Raw genomic sequence first — 13082 nt, 5'->3', positions numbered from 1 at the left:
TTCTGTTAACATGATGAGGATATGTTGACAACTAACACAAATGAGAATTCTCAAATACACTGATATTGAACATTGAAATAAAATGTACCAACTTTCAGGTTAATTAAGAAAAAACTGTAAAACAGTGAAAGATTTCATTACTTGTAATCGATGTTAAAAAGTAGATATGAACAACATAATAACATGATTTATCTGGGCTACTAGAGTAGTAGAGAACGAGAGAGAAACGCTATCAACAGGCAGCATGGGTTAAGACACAAGTGCCCTTAACAGAACAATATATTTCGGAAAATATTTGTCAACGTATATCAGAAATATGAATAAGATGCTTGCAGTGGAAAACCACACTAATTGCAGTGTATTCAAACAAAACCAAAATGTGTCTAAACAAAGATTTGATCCCATTTTTAGCACACATGAATGATCATGAAGAGTGACTGTGCAAAGCTGACTCTGACCATTTTCTCTGAAAGGAATACTGATGTAATGCATTCTACATCCAACAGCATCAAAGTTGCTGCTGTTCCCTGCTATCAGCCGTCACTGAGTCCCCACACCAAAAACTCCAAATGCACATCAAAGAACTCACCGAAGTAGTGATCACAGAGTTTGACAAACTGTTGCACTATTCATTAAATAGCAATAAAAACACAGTAACAATGTGAGGCTGTCTTACCTTGAAACAGAGGTTTCTTTGTCACCAGTTTCTGTGTACAACTACCACATTATTAAAATCCTGGACTCTGACAGGATCACTAGATGCTAATGGCTAATTATACACTCTGAAGCTGACAGGAAGGTTTTCTTCTCGGGATGCTGAATCTTTGCCATGCATTACTTTGTGATGTCTGCAGTTCATGGCACAAAAACTATTTCTCTTTTTATCTCTGTATTAGCCCTCACTCTTTCTGGTTTATTTCCTACCTCCTGCAAGTGAGCAAAACTCACAAAGATGTTTTTTGGAAACTGATCTATAGTGAAACAGTGATATAATGAGACAGACAACAGCCTCCTTGGCCATCCCGAGGTTGTTGTTTCACTGTCCAATATATCCTTTGTGTCTGTTCCTTACATTGTTTTTCTGTAATTCACTTACGATGACAGTTACCAAGGTAAATCATTTACAATGATGTGTAAGCAGCATGGGTGGCAAAGGCTCCAGCAGTGGGCACATATAAAGAGGATCTTTTGATGGTTTCTTTGCAACAGCAACAGCAGATTTACTCTCCTTGTGCATTGGACCACATTCTACTGTAGAAACAACCCAATAGTAATATAATAGAATGCAGTTGGTAGGTTCACACTTGGATAGGAGGTGTGTGTGTGTGTGTGTGTGTGTGTGTGTGTGTGTGTGTGTGTGTGTGTGTGTGTGTGTGTGTGTGTGTGTGTGTTAATAAGAGGCCCTGAGACAATGACAGACACCAAGCCCTAATTAGGTTGTCATGCTGAGAGAGCAAGAGAAAGGCAGAAAGAGAGAGAGAAAGAGGGAGAGAGAAAGCTTATTAAGGAGGATAGGTGTCAGGCTCTGGCAGGAAAAGGAGGTGGGAGGAGAGCAGAGGAGGGGGTGGATGTGGGGAAGGATGATGAAGGGGGTAAAGACAGAGAAAATCAGGTGCAGACAGGGAGGAGTGGAAGAGAGAAAGAAAGAAGGGGGAGGATGACGGAGCAGGAGCAGTGTGCAGAGAGAGAAGAAAAGCAGGAGGTGGAGGAGAAAGAGGTGCAGAGGACAGAGGCAGCTTGTGAGATTTAGGGAGAGCAGATTAGGTGTAGGAGCAAAAATGAGTAGGTGGGAGAAGGTGATGGGGGGAGAGTGGCAAAGGGAAATAAACAGGAGACAGTGACAGCAGTGAAGGTGTCAGATGCAGAGGAGGATGATGAACAGGATCAAGTGGAGATAGGAGATGGTGATTTGAGGCACACAGCAGGAAGAGAGCTGCTCTTCTAGTGCGCGACCCTATGGTTAGAGAATAATTACAGTTTATTGCAACACTGGTCTGACTCACTCCTCCAAAATGATTATTAGCTGGACAATATATTGATCAAGGTAATTGCTTAGATCAGAGAACACAACAACATCATAACAACAAAGTTTGTTAAGATAAGTGGTCAGACAACCAGACATGTAAACAAGCCAACTTAATACCACTGTATTCAGAGATAAACTCTTGCACAGGAAAACTGTGTAATGAAATATTATAAAGCACAGTTTATTGTAATAATTTTACTGTGTTGTGCTTTACCTTTAGCTTGATTTAAGAGTAATTTCCACTAACTGGACTGCAGTTCATGTACAGATATAATTTGCTTCTTGCAGAGTGGTTGTGTGTCATCTATTGTAAATATGGTGGAATGACTCGGGCATTAATTGTCATAGGTCATTTCATATCCAGATAACAATGCCTATCGAGATATAGTAGTTGTGCTTCCTCCTCTCTGTCTCCCGTTCTCTCTGTACTTTTCTGTAGGTATCCTCGGCCTTGGAGCTGCATATCTCCAGAATCCAGTTGACCTGGCCAAAGGTTTTTGTTGCTTGTTGTTTTTTTGTTGCCTGCTGTTCTTTCCTACTCTTCTCTTTCAAATCAACCCAAACGGTCGAGGCAGATGGCCGCACACCATGAGCCTGGTTCTGCTGGAGGTTTCTTCCGTTAAAAGGAGTTTTTCCTCTCCACTGTTGCCTAAAGCTTAGTCAGATGGGATTGTTGGGTTTTCCATGTAATTCTCTGTACAATTTTACTATGTAAGGTCTTAAACCTTAAACTGTAAAGTGCCTTGAGATGACTTCTGCTGTGATTTGGCGCTATACAAATAAAATAAAATTGAATTGAATTAAGCAGATAGATAAAGTACTCTTTTGTAAATCCACTAAATAAATAGTTTATATGATATTAACATGGAAATGACTATTTCTTATTACATTTAAAATGATATACTCAAGAAATGTTTCCTTGTTTATTTAGGACCTTTGTGCAAATATTCAACTATGCATGTAACATAATATAAAATATTTAGCTGCAGCGGCAACCATTACCTCCTTCCGTCTTCATCATTCTTTGCCATATGGTGTGCCGTGGGCAAAAGCCTCCTACAACAAGGTTTGTTTTGAGCACTCAACTGTACTTTTGCAGCTCTCATCTGTTCTGTTTGATATGATTCTTTTGTAGGCGCTAAAAGAAGCCAGAGTTGGGGATAGTCTCTGCCATAATTTACAAAGTATGACTTTTATGTATGTGTCAGACTTTTTAAACCAAAACTATGTAAGAGAAGTAGCCCCTTATTTGGGTACAGTCCAAGTGTCTCATTTTGTCTTAGCTGGTTGGAGTCATTCTGCTCAGAATTAACCCATTTACTCTCCTGTGTTTTTGTTTGTGTCGCCTTCAGAGTGTGTCCAAGTGTCTGTAAAGATTCTCAGTTGTCCAGGTCTTAGTTATATCAAAAATAGCTATTATGTGTTAACTGGACTTATGTTCTTGAAGATGCCATTCTCTTCTGTCCTGAGGGCATCATAGCTTCTGACTGACTGGCTGGAAAAGCAGATTTATATACATATTACATATGCATAAGTATTCACAGTCTTTGGTCAATACTTTGTTGAAACATGTTTGGCAAACCTATTTTTGGGCAGTTTCTCCCATTCATCTTTGCAGTATCTGTCAAGCTCATCAGGTTGGTTGTGGAGTGTCAGTGAACAGCCATTTTCAGATCTCTCCAGAGATGTTCAATCAGGTTCAGTCTAGGCTCTGGCTGGACATTGGGTGGCTGTGGCTCAATAGGTAGAGCAGTTGTCTGCCAATCAGGATTGGTGTGTGTGAGTGTGTGTGCGAATGGGTGAATGAGACGCAGTGTAAAGCGCTTTGAGTAGCAATTAGGTAGAAAAGTGCTATATAAGTGCAGACCATTTACCATTTGCAGGTCATTCACAGGGTTGTCCCTTAGCTACTCCTTTGTTATCTTGGCTGTGTGCTTAGGGTTACTGTACTGTTGAACGATGAACTGTTGCCCCAGTCTGAGCTCCAGAGTGCTCTGGAACAAGTTTTCATCAAGGATTTCTCTACATTGTTGCATTTATCTTTCCCTCAATCCTGACTAGTCTCCCAGTTCATGCCACTGAAAAACATCCCAACAGCATGATGCTGCCACCACCATGGTTCACTATAGGGATGGTATTGGTCAGGTGCTCCAGTCGCTTGGTATTCAGGTCAAAGAGTTTAATGTTTGTTTCATCAGACCAGAGAATTTTGTTTGTCAGGGTCTGAGAGAGTCTTTTGGAAAACTCCAGGTTGCCTGTCATGTGGCTTTTACTAAGGAATGGTTTCCGATTGGTGGACTGCTGCAGAGATAGTTATTTTTTCTGGAAAATTCTCCATTCTCCACAGAGAAATGCTACAGCTCATACAATAATGTCTCGGAGGTCTGCAGACAATTCCTTGGACTTCATGGCTTGGTTTCTGTTCTGACATTGGCACTGTTAACCGTGGGACCTTATATAGACAGCTGTATATCTATGTTAGTAGGTTTTGATGAAAATTGATGAATTTAATTAATTTTAGAATAAGGCTGTAACATAATACATAACTCTGAATTCTTTATGGATGCACTGTATCAACCACAGTCCTAATTTAATAATTGTATTCAATTGGATTTTAGATGCTATCAACACAGAATAGTAAGGCCTCTTAGCTATGTCCAAAAATATGATATAATTGGACACATTTTATTAAAATAATTTAGTGTCATAATCCAAAACTACTCAAACTTAAAAAGAAAGATGACTTATTCCTTATTGACTATAAACAAAAATATTTACCTTTTACAGAGCTGCTATAGGGCATATTGTAATTCATTATGCATACACACACACCATTCACTTGGTAAAGGAATTAAGACTGTAAACCTTTTATCTAGCTTACAAAGACAACTACTACACAATCAACCACCATCAACCTTTCTGTTATTACATTAATAAAGTATTAAATAAAACAGCTTTTTTTTTAAATAACCCCCTTTGTGCTACAGACTGATTAAACTGTAGACTAGAAGTCCAAATAAACAGCTAATATTCACACAAAATATCTATGTTTTTGAAATACCATCCATCAGTGAATTGGAATATTGATTTCTAAGGGCATGGGGCATTTTCTTTTTCACAAAAAGGATACTGAGCAGTTTTGGATGCTTCACATTTCTTTTGTTTGAACACCAAAAACAATGCTGCTCTTTGCTCATGCAATGTAAAAGGGCCACCTGGGTAAAGCAACAACACTCAGACTTCCAGTCCAAAGATGCTCCCATGTGAAAATCAACAACTCTGAGAAAACTGTAAGAGGACAGATTCAGGCCAAAAAATATTTTGTTTGCATGCTGGTAAAAAATCTCCCTGTGTTTATTTGGTTTTATGAAGCAAAGTCTGTGTTTTGCTCAGTGTACTTTAACCTATTTTCCATCTGGGGAGAGGAGCAGTATTTATGTGATATTCACAAAGTGTTATCAACAATGCACCCAGCTGAAGCAGAAGTAATCCTAAATCATGCTTACTTAGAAAATCTAGGTTGTACCCACAACCCATTTTTAGTCATTTTACATTAGGGGTGATTCATGGTTGGTCAAAATAACTCAGAAGTGTAGCTTTGTGCACAGTTTACCTTAGTACACAGGTATAGAATCCATTGTCTTCAATCTCGGCAGATCTGAACCAGATGGAGTCGTCTTCTTTACTCAGCCTGTGGCCTGAGAAGATGATAGGTTCCTGTAAGAAACAACAGAACAACTATAAAGGCACAGATAATGAAAGGAAACAAGTCATTAACACATATATGTCAGTAAAGTAATGAAAGTAAAGCAATGGTTTCTTTATTTCAGTTTTCACTCAAATACAAACAAGTGCGGAAAATAAAGATGTCTACACTGAACTAAAAAACCATACACTCCCCTTTAAGTTTTCATTATTTATTTGTTTTACAGCAATGACTCAATTCAATTGTCAATTTATTGTGGCCTTTTTAAAACTGATCAACAAACACAAACAAAAAAAAAATACACATTTATGTCAAAGTGAAAACAGATAAAGTATTCTAAATTAATAATAAAAAAAAGGGATTCACCTCCTTTAAGTTAGTACTTGTAAAGACGAATAGTGAACAGACGTACAAAGCTGTCCATAATGGCTCATTGCAAAATGTACATCTAGTACAACTGCTCTTTCAGGTTGTATGGGCATCACAGGTAAACAGACTGCATCAGGTTTTCCTCCAGCATTTTTCTATAACTTGGTTGCCTTTGTTTTCATCTCCACCCTAACAAGCCTTCCAAGGCCTGCTGTAGAGAAGCAGCTCCACAGCATGATGATGCCATCACCGTGCTTCGTAGCATAGATGGTGTGTTAGTAAACATGTGCAGTATTTGGTTGATGCCAAACACAGAGTTTATGTAGTGTGACAGTCAAAAACTTAAATTTTGCCTGCATTAGGCCATAGAACCTTCATACAGTTGACTTCAATCTCCCACGTGCCTTCTGGCAAACTGTAGCCGAGTTTATTTGCATGTACAGTCTCTCTTTAAATTCAGATGAATCACAGAGTATTTTGGTGCCCCCCCTAAATAGTCCTCTTCTTTCACATTTACTCAGTCTTTAAGGACGACCTGTTTAAGGCAGATTTATACATGTGCCATATGCCCATACTTACACAGATGTATTATATAGTATTCAAGAGTGAAATTACCTCTGCGTCTCCTTTGTTCTTGTACCAAATGAGGCGCAGCTTGGCATTGGTGGCCATGGTGTAGTTGGTTCGGATGTAGCTGTAGAACAAGGCACATTTCACCCGAACTGGTTCACCTGCCAGAACGTGGTACTCCTTCAAGTCCACTGACCAGTCTATGCACCCATCCACTGTGAGGAGGAGAGAAATAGACAGACAAAGGCATATTGAGAATGTGTTGACAGATAAACAGTATAGGCCATATTACAGCACACAAACACATACACCTCTGCTTTGAACTGCACTGGGGAGAAACACTGATGGAAACAGAGAATGAAGTTAGAAACTCAAATAGGTTGAGAAGCAAAACATGAACAGTCATCAAAAATACTTACATAAGACTTTATATAAGATATGAAAAGCATCCTTACAATGTACAGAAAAATACTTGATAGAGAGAAATAGATATAGAGAGATGATGTTGGGTACACAGAAGGAGAAAGTGAGTGACAGAGCATATTTTATTTTGTTTCTTTGACAATATTGTCCTTTTCCTTCAAGGCAATAAAATATTGAATAGAAAATTGAGTGTGTGTGTGTGTTTAGAGTGGGGACAATAGAGCAGGAGATTGAATGAAATACAGTAAATAAGAGCAATTTTATCTTAAAGAGAGGATGTGAAATCACTGGTATTGTAATTTAACATCTAATCAATAACTTACTTCATTTTCCTTCTTTTAATTTCATGGATTTTCCATTAAGTACTGCATATATTGCTTTTCCCTTTATGTAAAGTGTAGGTTGATACTGAAAGACAGAAAATGAGCAATAAGATTCTAACAAATAAAAGGAAGAAGAGGAGGTGGAGACCAAATGAAAAGCGATAAAAAAAAAGGGAGGAGAAGGGTGATGTGGAGGCACCTGGGTGAGGCCAGGTCGACTGGAACGAACAGAAAACAAGTTGTAGATGGAAGACAAGTAGGAGCTGGTGAGACATAGAGGTCAGGGTGGAAAATTACGAGAAGCGCTCCCAAATGGACTTCCCTCCCTACTCCCTACTCCCTACTTTTTCTTTTCTCTTTGTCTGTCGTTCTGCTTCTCTTTTTCCTCATGGTCTGAAGCTCGGATAAATGTGCTGTGTTTTAACTGCAGCCCTGAGGCGCTTGCCACAAGGCCTTCCATCTGAATTACAGCCACTACCTAGCAGCAATAAAGCCTCTGGATCTGTCATCCCCCTAAAAATACCTCCTCAGATTTGCATCCTTATTGTTGGCGCCTTGCTTGTTTTTTATGCAATACTGGCAATAACCAGTGTGTATATTAGGGGGAGTAAACAAATACAAATACGTTTTTTGGATATTGAAAGATAATGCTCCATGAATAGAAAGAACATCTGAATTCTTGTTGCAATATTCAACTTTTTTTCACAAATGTCTTCTCACAGAGAAACAAATGCACAACGCTAACTCACAGTGGTCAGGACACTGGGGTCCATTTCTGATAATCATCCAGAAATTCTTTTGACAATTACTGTATGTAAAAAAGCCATTTCTTATAATGCAGTGTTGGCTTGTAATAATCAGATTCAAACCTTTTGAGGATGACTTTCCATTTTCCACTACACAAGCATCAATAACAGCACAGGTTCTTTAGTGCATAACAGAGCTTGACAGATCATGATGTCTTTATTACCTTAATGATGAAGTATTAAGTACTGTGTAAAAAGCCCCTTCGGCAGCAATTGCAGTTTCAAGTTGTCTCTAGTAAGTCTCTACAAGCTTCTCATACCTGGATTTGGGCAGCTTATCCCATTCTTTCTGGCAGAACCTCTAGTGTCTATCAGGCTGTATGTTAAGTGACTGTGATCTGCCATCTTCAGGTCTCTCCACAGATGTTCTACGGGAGTTAAATCTGGACGTTGGTTGGGTCACTTAAACACTGTCAGAGACATGTCCTTAAAGTGGGTCCTGCATTGTCGTGGCTGTATGCTTTGCATCACTGACATAATGAAAGCTGAAATGCCACCTCAGTGTCTAGAGCAGTTTTTCTTGGCTCCATTCATCCTTCTTTCAATCCTGCCCACTCTCTCTGTCCCTGCCACTGAGATGCACCTAAATAGCCTGATGCTGCCAACACCATGCTTCACCACAGGTATCGTAATCACAGGCAGCAGTTCTAGGTGTTCACCAACATGGAGTTCTACCCAAACTGTTACATTCTGTCTCATCAGATCAGAGAATCTTTGAAAGCTTTAATGTTGATTGGTAAACTCCCAACAGGCTGTGGCAAAGGCCTGATTTATGCAATGGTCCTCAGATGTTATTCTGACAGGTTCTCCAATCTCTGCAGAGGACTTATGAAGCTCTGTTAGTGTGACTGCTGCTTTCCAGGTCACTACTTGTCTGGTTACTCCATTTGACAATAAAAGATGCACAAAAAGAAGGAGTCACACAATTAAATTAAATACATATGCTAATTCTGTGATAGTATGCATTATACCCTCAATGTTCCAATGCGGACGTTGTTAGGACATTTGGGGCAGGACATGGTCCATTACTGTGGCTACCACTGTAAATCAATGTAAACATCTTTAAGTACTCTGAGAAATCTGTCAGGTGTAATTTGTGTTAAGTCACTCTCAAAGATTTAAAGACTATATTTGCATGAGTTTGTGGCAAAAATTTATGGCCGCACACTTAATTGGTTACATTTATAGATTTAGCAATATGCATTAAGTCATACAGAGGCAGAGGAGATTTACTGCTGTACTGCTGTACACACGAACATGCACACACACACACACAGACACACAGACACACCTAAGGGGATTTATTGCACACACACAATCACTCATTCAGCCTCGCAAATGATTTAGTGCTCTACCACATCACTCACTCTTTCTCTCTGTCTCTGACATACCCATGCACATTATTTGACAGCATTTAATTACTGACCCAGTTGCCAGATATTTAGAAGACTACAGTGTGTGTATCTTAGTACTTATACACATATGAGAATAGAATTACACACTTAATTTCATTGAGTGTGTGTGTGTGTGTGTGTGTGTGTGTGTGTGTGTGTGTGTGTGTGTGTGTGTGTGTGTGTGTGTGTGTGTGTGTGTGTGTGTAAGTTTGGGATTTTGTGGTAAAAATTACAGGAGGAATAGATTGGCATGACTTGGTGGTTGTAAATTAATGAGCAGAGCACAAATTGAAGGTGTGAGAGCAGTCTATTTAACATCTAGCACGTTCACACACACACACACACACACACACACACACACACAGAGAGAGAGAGAGAGAGAGAGAGAGAAAAACACAGATACAACCCACACCAAGACATACCCAGGGCATCACATTAATAGAAAACCATATTAGTTTGGTCTAGTGGACTAGTCTGCCTTTTGTTTTAGACAATATTTAACAGCATTTGGATTAAGTGTGTAACAGGTCACACCACACACACACACACAGATTCATATACACACTCAAACACATTAGAACAAAGCAGTCATATGTAGCTGCAGGTCATAACCAAAGCAAAACTTGCAATAATTCATTCATCACTGCTTCTACATCCTTCTACACAGGGCATTTTTACAGAGCGAGGACATTTTAGCTGGCGCTCACAATGAGAAGGGTGTTTAAAGAGAAATTTTGGGGTTAAGACTAGATTTTAGGGTTAGAATTAGGTTTTGGTTAGGGTGAGGCATTTAGTTATGATGGTTAGGGTTAGGCAGTACAGGTGATAAATTAAAAACTGAAACTGACTGGATTAGCATGACCTATAGGACAATAGGGGACTAGGGAATGCATTATTGTCAATGAGTGTCCTCACACCATACAAAAATGTGTGTGTGTGTAAGTCTGCAATATGTGTGTGTGTGTGTGTATACAGGGGAGTGCAGCTGCATGGGTCTGGATACATATTAAATGTGTGGGCGAGATGTTAGCATGGGCAGATATATCATTCTCGTCAGTTCTATCTGCATATGGATGCTCCCAAACGGCAAAATGAAATCCCGGATAAATGGCAAAGTTTCAGACTGGAAAAAGAGAGTGTTTGTACAAAGCACATATACATTTAGGTCCACACAGCCACAAAATGGTATCATCAGTGATTTCCCACTGGGTGATACCTTTTTGTCATTAAGGTTTCTCAGGAGAGATGGTGATAATGTAATGGACCAGAACTGGACCACGTGTGTTTGTTGGAGTGCACTGGCAAAGAGGAGTTAACTACTAGTGGGTATTGCACTGTTGGCCATTTTAATAGTGATTCTGTGATGCCAGAAAATGTTATATTGCATCGTGGAAATCACATTTATTATCTGTTCTAGTTATAAAAGCATAACTTGCCTTTGTGTGCAAGCTTTGCACTGAGACAGTACCACTGTGGATACATAGCATATGTAGCCAGAGCTCTTTGTTTGCAGCAGCTCTTGCTATATGGTTTGAAGCTTGTGTAGGACACAGGTGTTTCAAAATCACTCTGAGCTCAGTAGCATTTAATGATCCACATTTATGGTGAAATGTTTTTCCTGGTTTTATCTTATGAGGTATGAACCAATGTATACTTAGTCATTTCTGTTTATATTTCCATTAGTGTACAAGACAGCTGCCATTTGTGGGGGTCGCTGTCCATGGTGCTGAATTTCATGCTGTATATTGTACCAGATTTCATTTTCTGGGATTACATTAAGAATGAGGAAATTTCTTTTTCAAAAGAGCTTAAACATTCGAGGAATGTTGAATGAATAAAGCTTCTTTATCTCTCTCCTGTGCATAAAAGCTACGTCACTCGTAAATAGGAAATGTTTGGTAATTCAAGGTACATTTAGGTAAAATGTTGAATGAACGTTTTCATGAAAAATAATTTTTTTTATGATGTCATGTCATAGCTTGAAGGTCACAGGCTTGAATCTGACAGCTCACTGTGGCTTTTCTCTCACATGCAGGTTAGGTTGATTGGTGGCTCTGAATTGCCTGCAGGTGTGAATGTGTGATTGCTGTGTGTCTCTCTCTCAGACTGGCGACCAGTCCAGACTGTACCTCACCTTTCACCCAAGGTCAGCTGACAGTGGGTATGTGTTTATTATACATAAAAGGAGGCAAGCTGGATATTTTCAGGTTAAGACTTTTTTTTTTTTTTTAAGTGGCTTCACTAAAGACCTTGTTATGATGTCCTGGCTTTTGATATGTTGTGTTTGCTGCTGTTCTGCATGTGTATATAATTTTTTGTTGCATTCATTTTTTTAAAAGTCTTAATTTAATTTACTTAAGTTTTTGTTTATTTATCAATAAAATACTACAGTGCTCCTATCTAATGAACCACTTCTTACTGCTAAAAACACAAGAAAGAAAAAAGGCCTAGTGCAAGTGGTAATTGGTGAAAAGTGGTACAGTTGTTTTTCATGTCTATAAATTGAAAACCTTTTAACTAACCTAGACTTCCTAATAGCTACACATAGTTTAATGTATGATATTGAAATATCATATGTACTGCAATAGCCTGAAAAGAGATATGTTGTTTATGCAGGGTGCAGCATATTTAGTTCAGGCCTGTCACTCAAACATAAAGCCCTTCAGAGCCTCCAGCCTGTCTGCACACCTCCCACAATCCCCTGCAATACCACTACAGCTGCTGCCATAATAATAGCTTGACCTGACCCACACACACAGACCCGAGCAGGTAATGATTCCAACATTCACAAGGAGGTACAAACACTCATGCACACACATCACAAACACACAAAGAAAAGGGGCACATAGTCCAAAACAGGCACACACACACACACACAGTCTATCACCACTGCAGGCAAAGTGAGAGAAAAGTACAGTGCCCGCCATTTGGCCCAGTGGTTTGTGCTGATGTTCAATTTCAGTGCACAGCCGACTTGATGGTTACTATTTTTTTTCTGAACACATTTTATGAGAATAAGTTTTAGCCTAGATAGAGCTTTATATATGGTGAAAGAACATACTGTGTGTGTGTGTGTCTGTTAAAGTGTGTTTGTGTCTGTAAATGAGAGCAAGGAGAAACATGAGAAAGAGAGACATGGAGTGTGTTTGCCATTTTCAAAATGACTCCTCAAAATGCGTCACACAAACCAGTTGAATTTATGCTGCACACAAGCACACACACACATACACACACACTAAAGCAATCTATTTTGTGAGCTGTATAAATATGGTAATGCATGTGTGGGTTATGGCCTTCATTCAGTGCTATGGAGTTACATCGGCATCTATCAGCATACAAGGCTTCTAGTGCCACAGTACACACACACACAACTAACACCCACAGTAAAAGGCTCAACCTCATATTAACACACACATACGTTTACACACAGCATCAGGGCTGAATAAATGGAGTTGACCACAATCT

The 13082-nt window shown here is 39.2% G+C and overlaps 1 protein-coding gene across 1 annotated transcript in view; it reads right to left on the bottom strand.

Moving 5' to 3' along the window:
- il1rapl2 (interleukin 1 receptor accessory protein-like 2) overlaps positions 1–13082 on the bottom strand; it is a 289838-nt gene that overhangs the window by 118175 nt on the left and 158581 nt on the right. Inside the window, exons 3-4 of the mRNA XM_026357087.1 lie at positions 6717–6886; positions 5640–5743 (exon numbers count right to left, since the gene is read on the bottom strand). Coding sequence (XP_026212872.1) covers positions 5640–5743; positions 6717–6886 — 274 coding nt within the window. The remainder of the gene's footprint in view (positions 1–5639; positions 5744–6716; positions 6887–13082) is intronic.

The sequence above is a fragment of the Anabas testudineus genome, chromosome 10 (genome assembly GCF_900324465.2).
Source record: "Anabas testudineus chromosome 10, fAnaTes1.2, whole genome shotgun sequence".
Taxonomy (NCBI): domain Eukaryota; kingdom Metazoa; phylum Chordata; class Actinopteri; order Anabantiformes; family Anabantidae; genus Anabas; species Anabas testudineus.
This window is presented reverse-complemented; position numbering and strand designations above follow the sequence as displayed.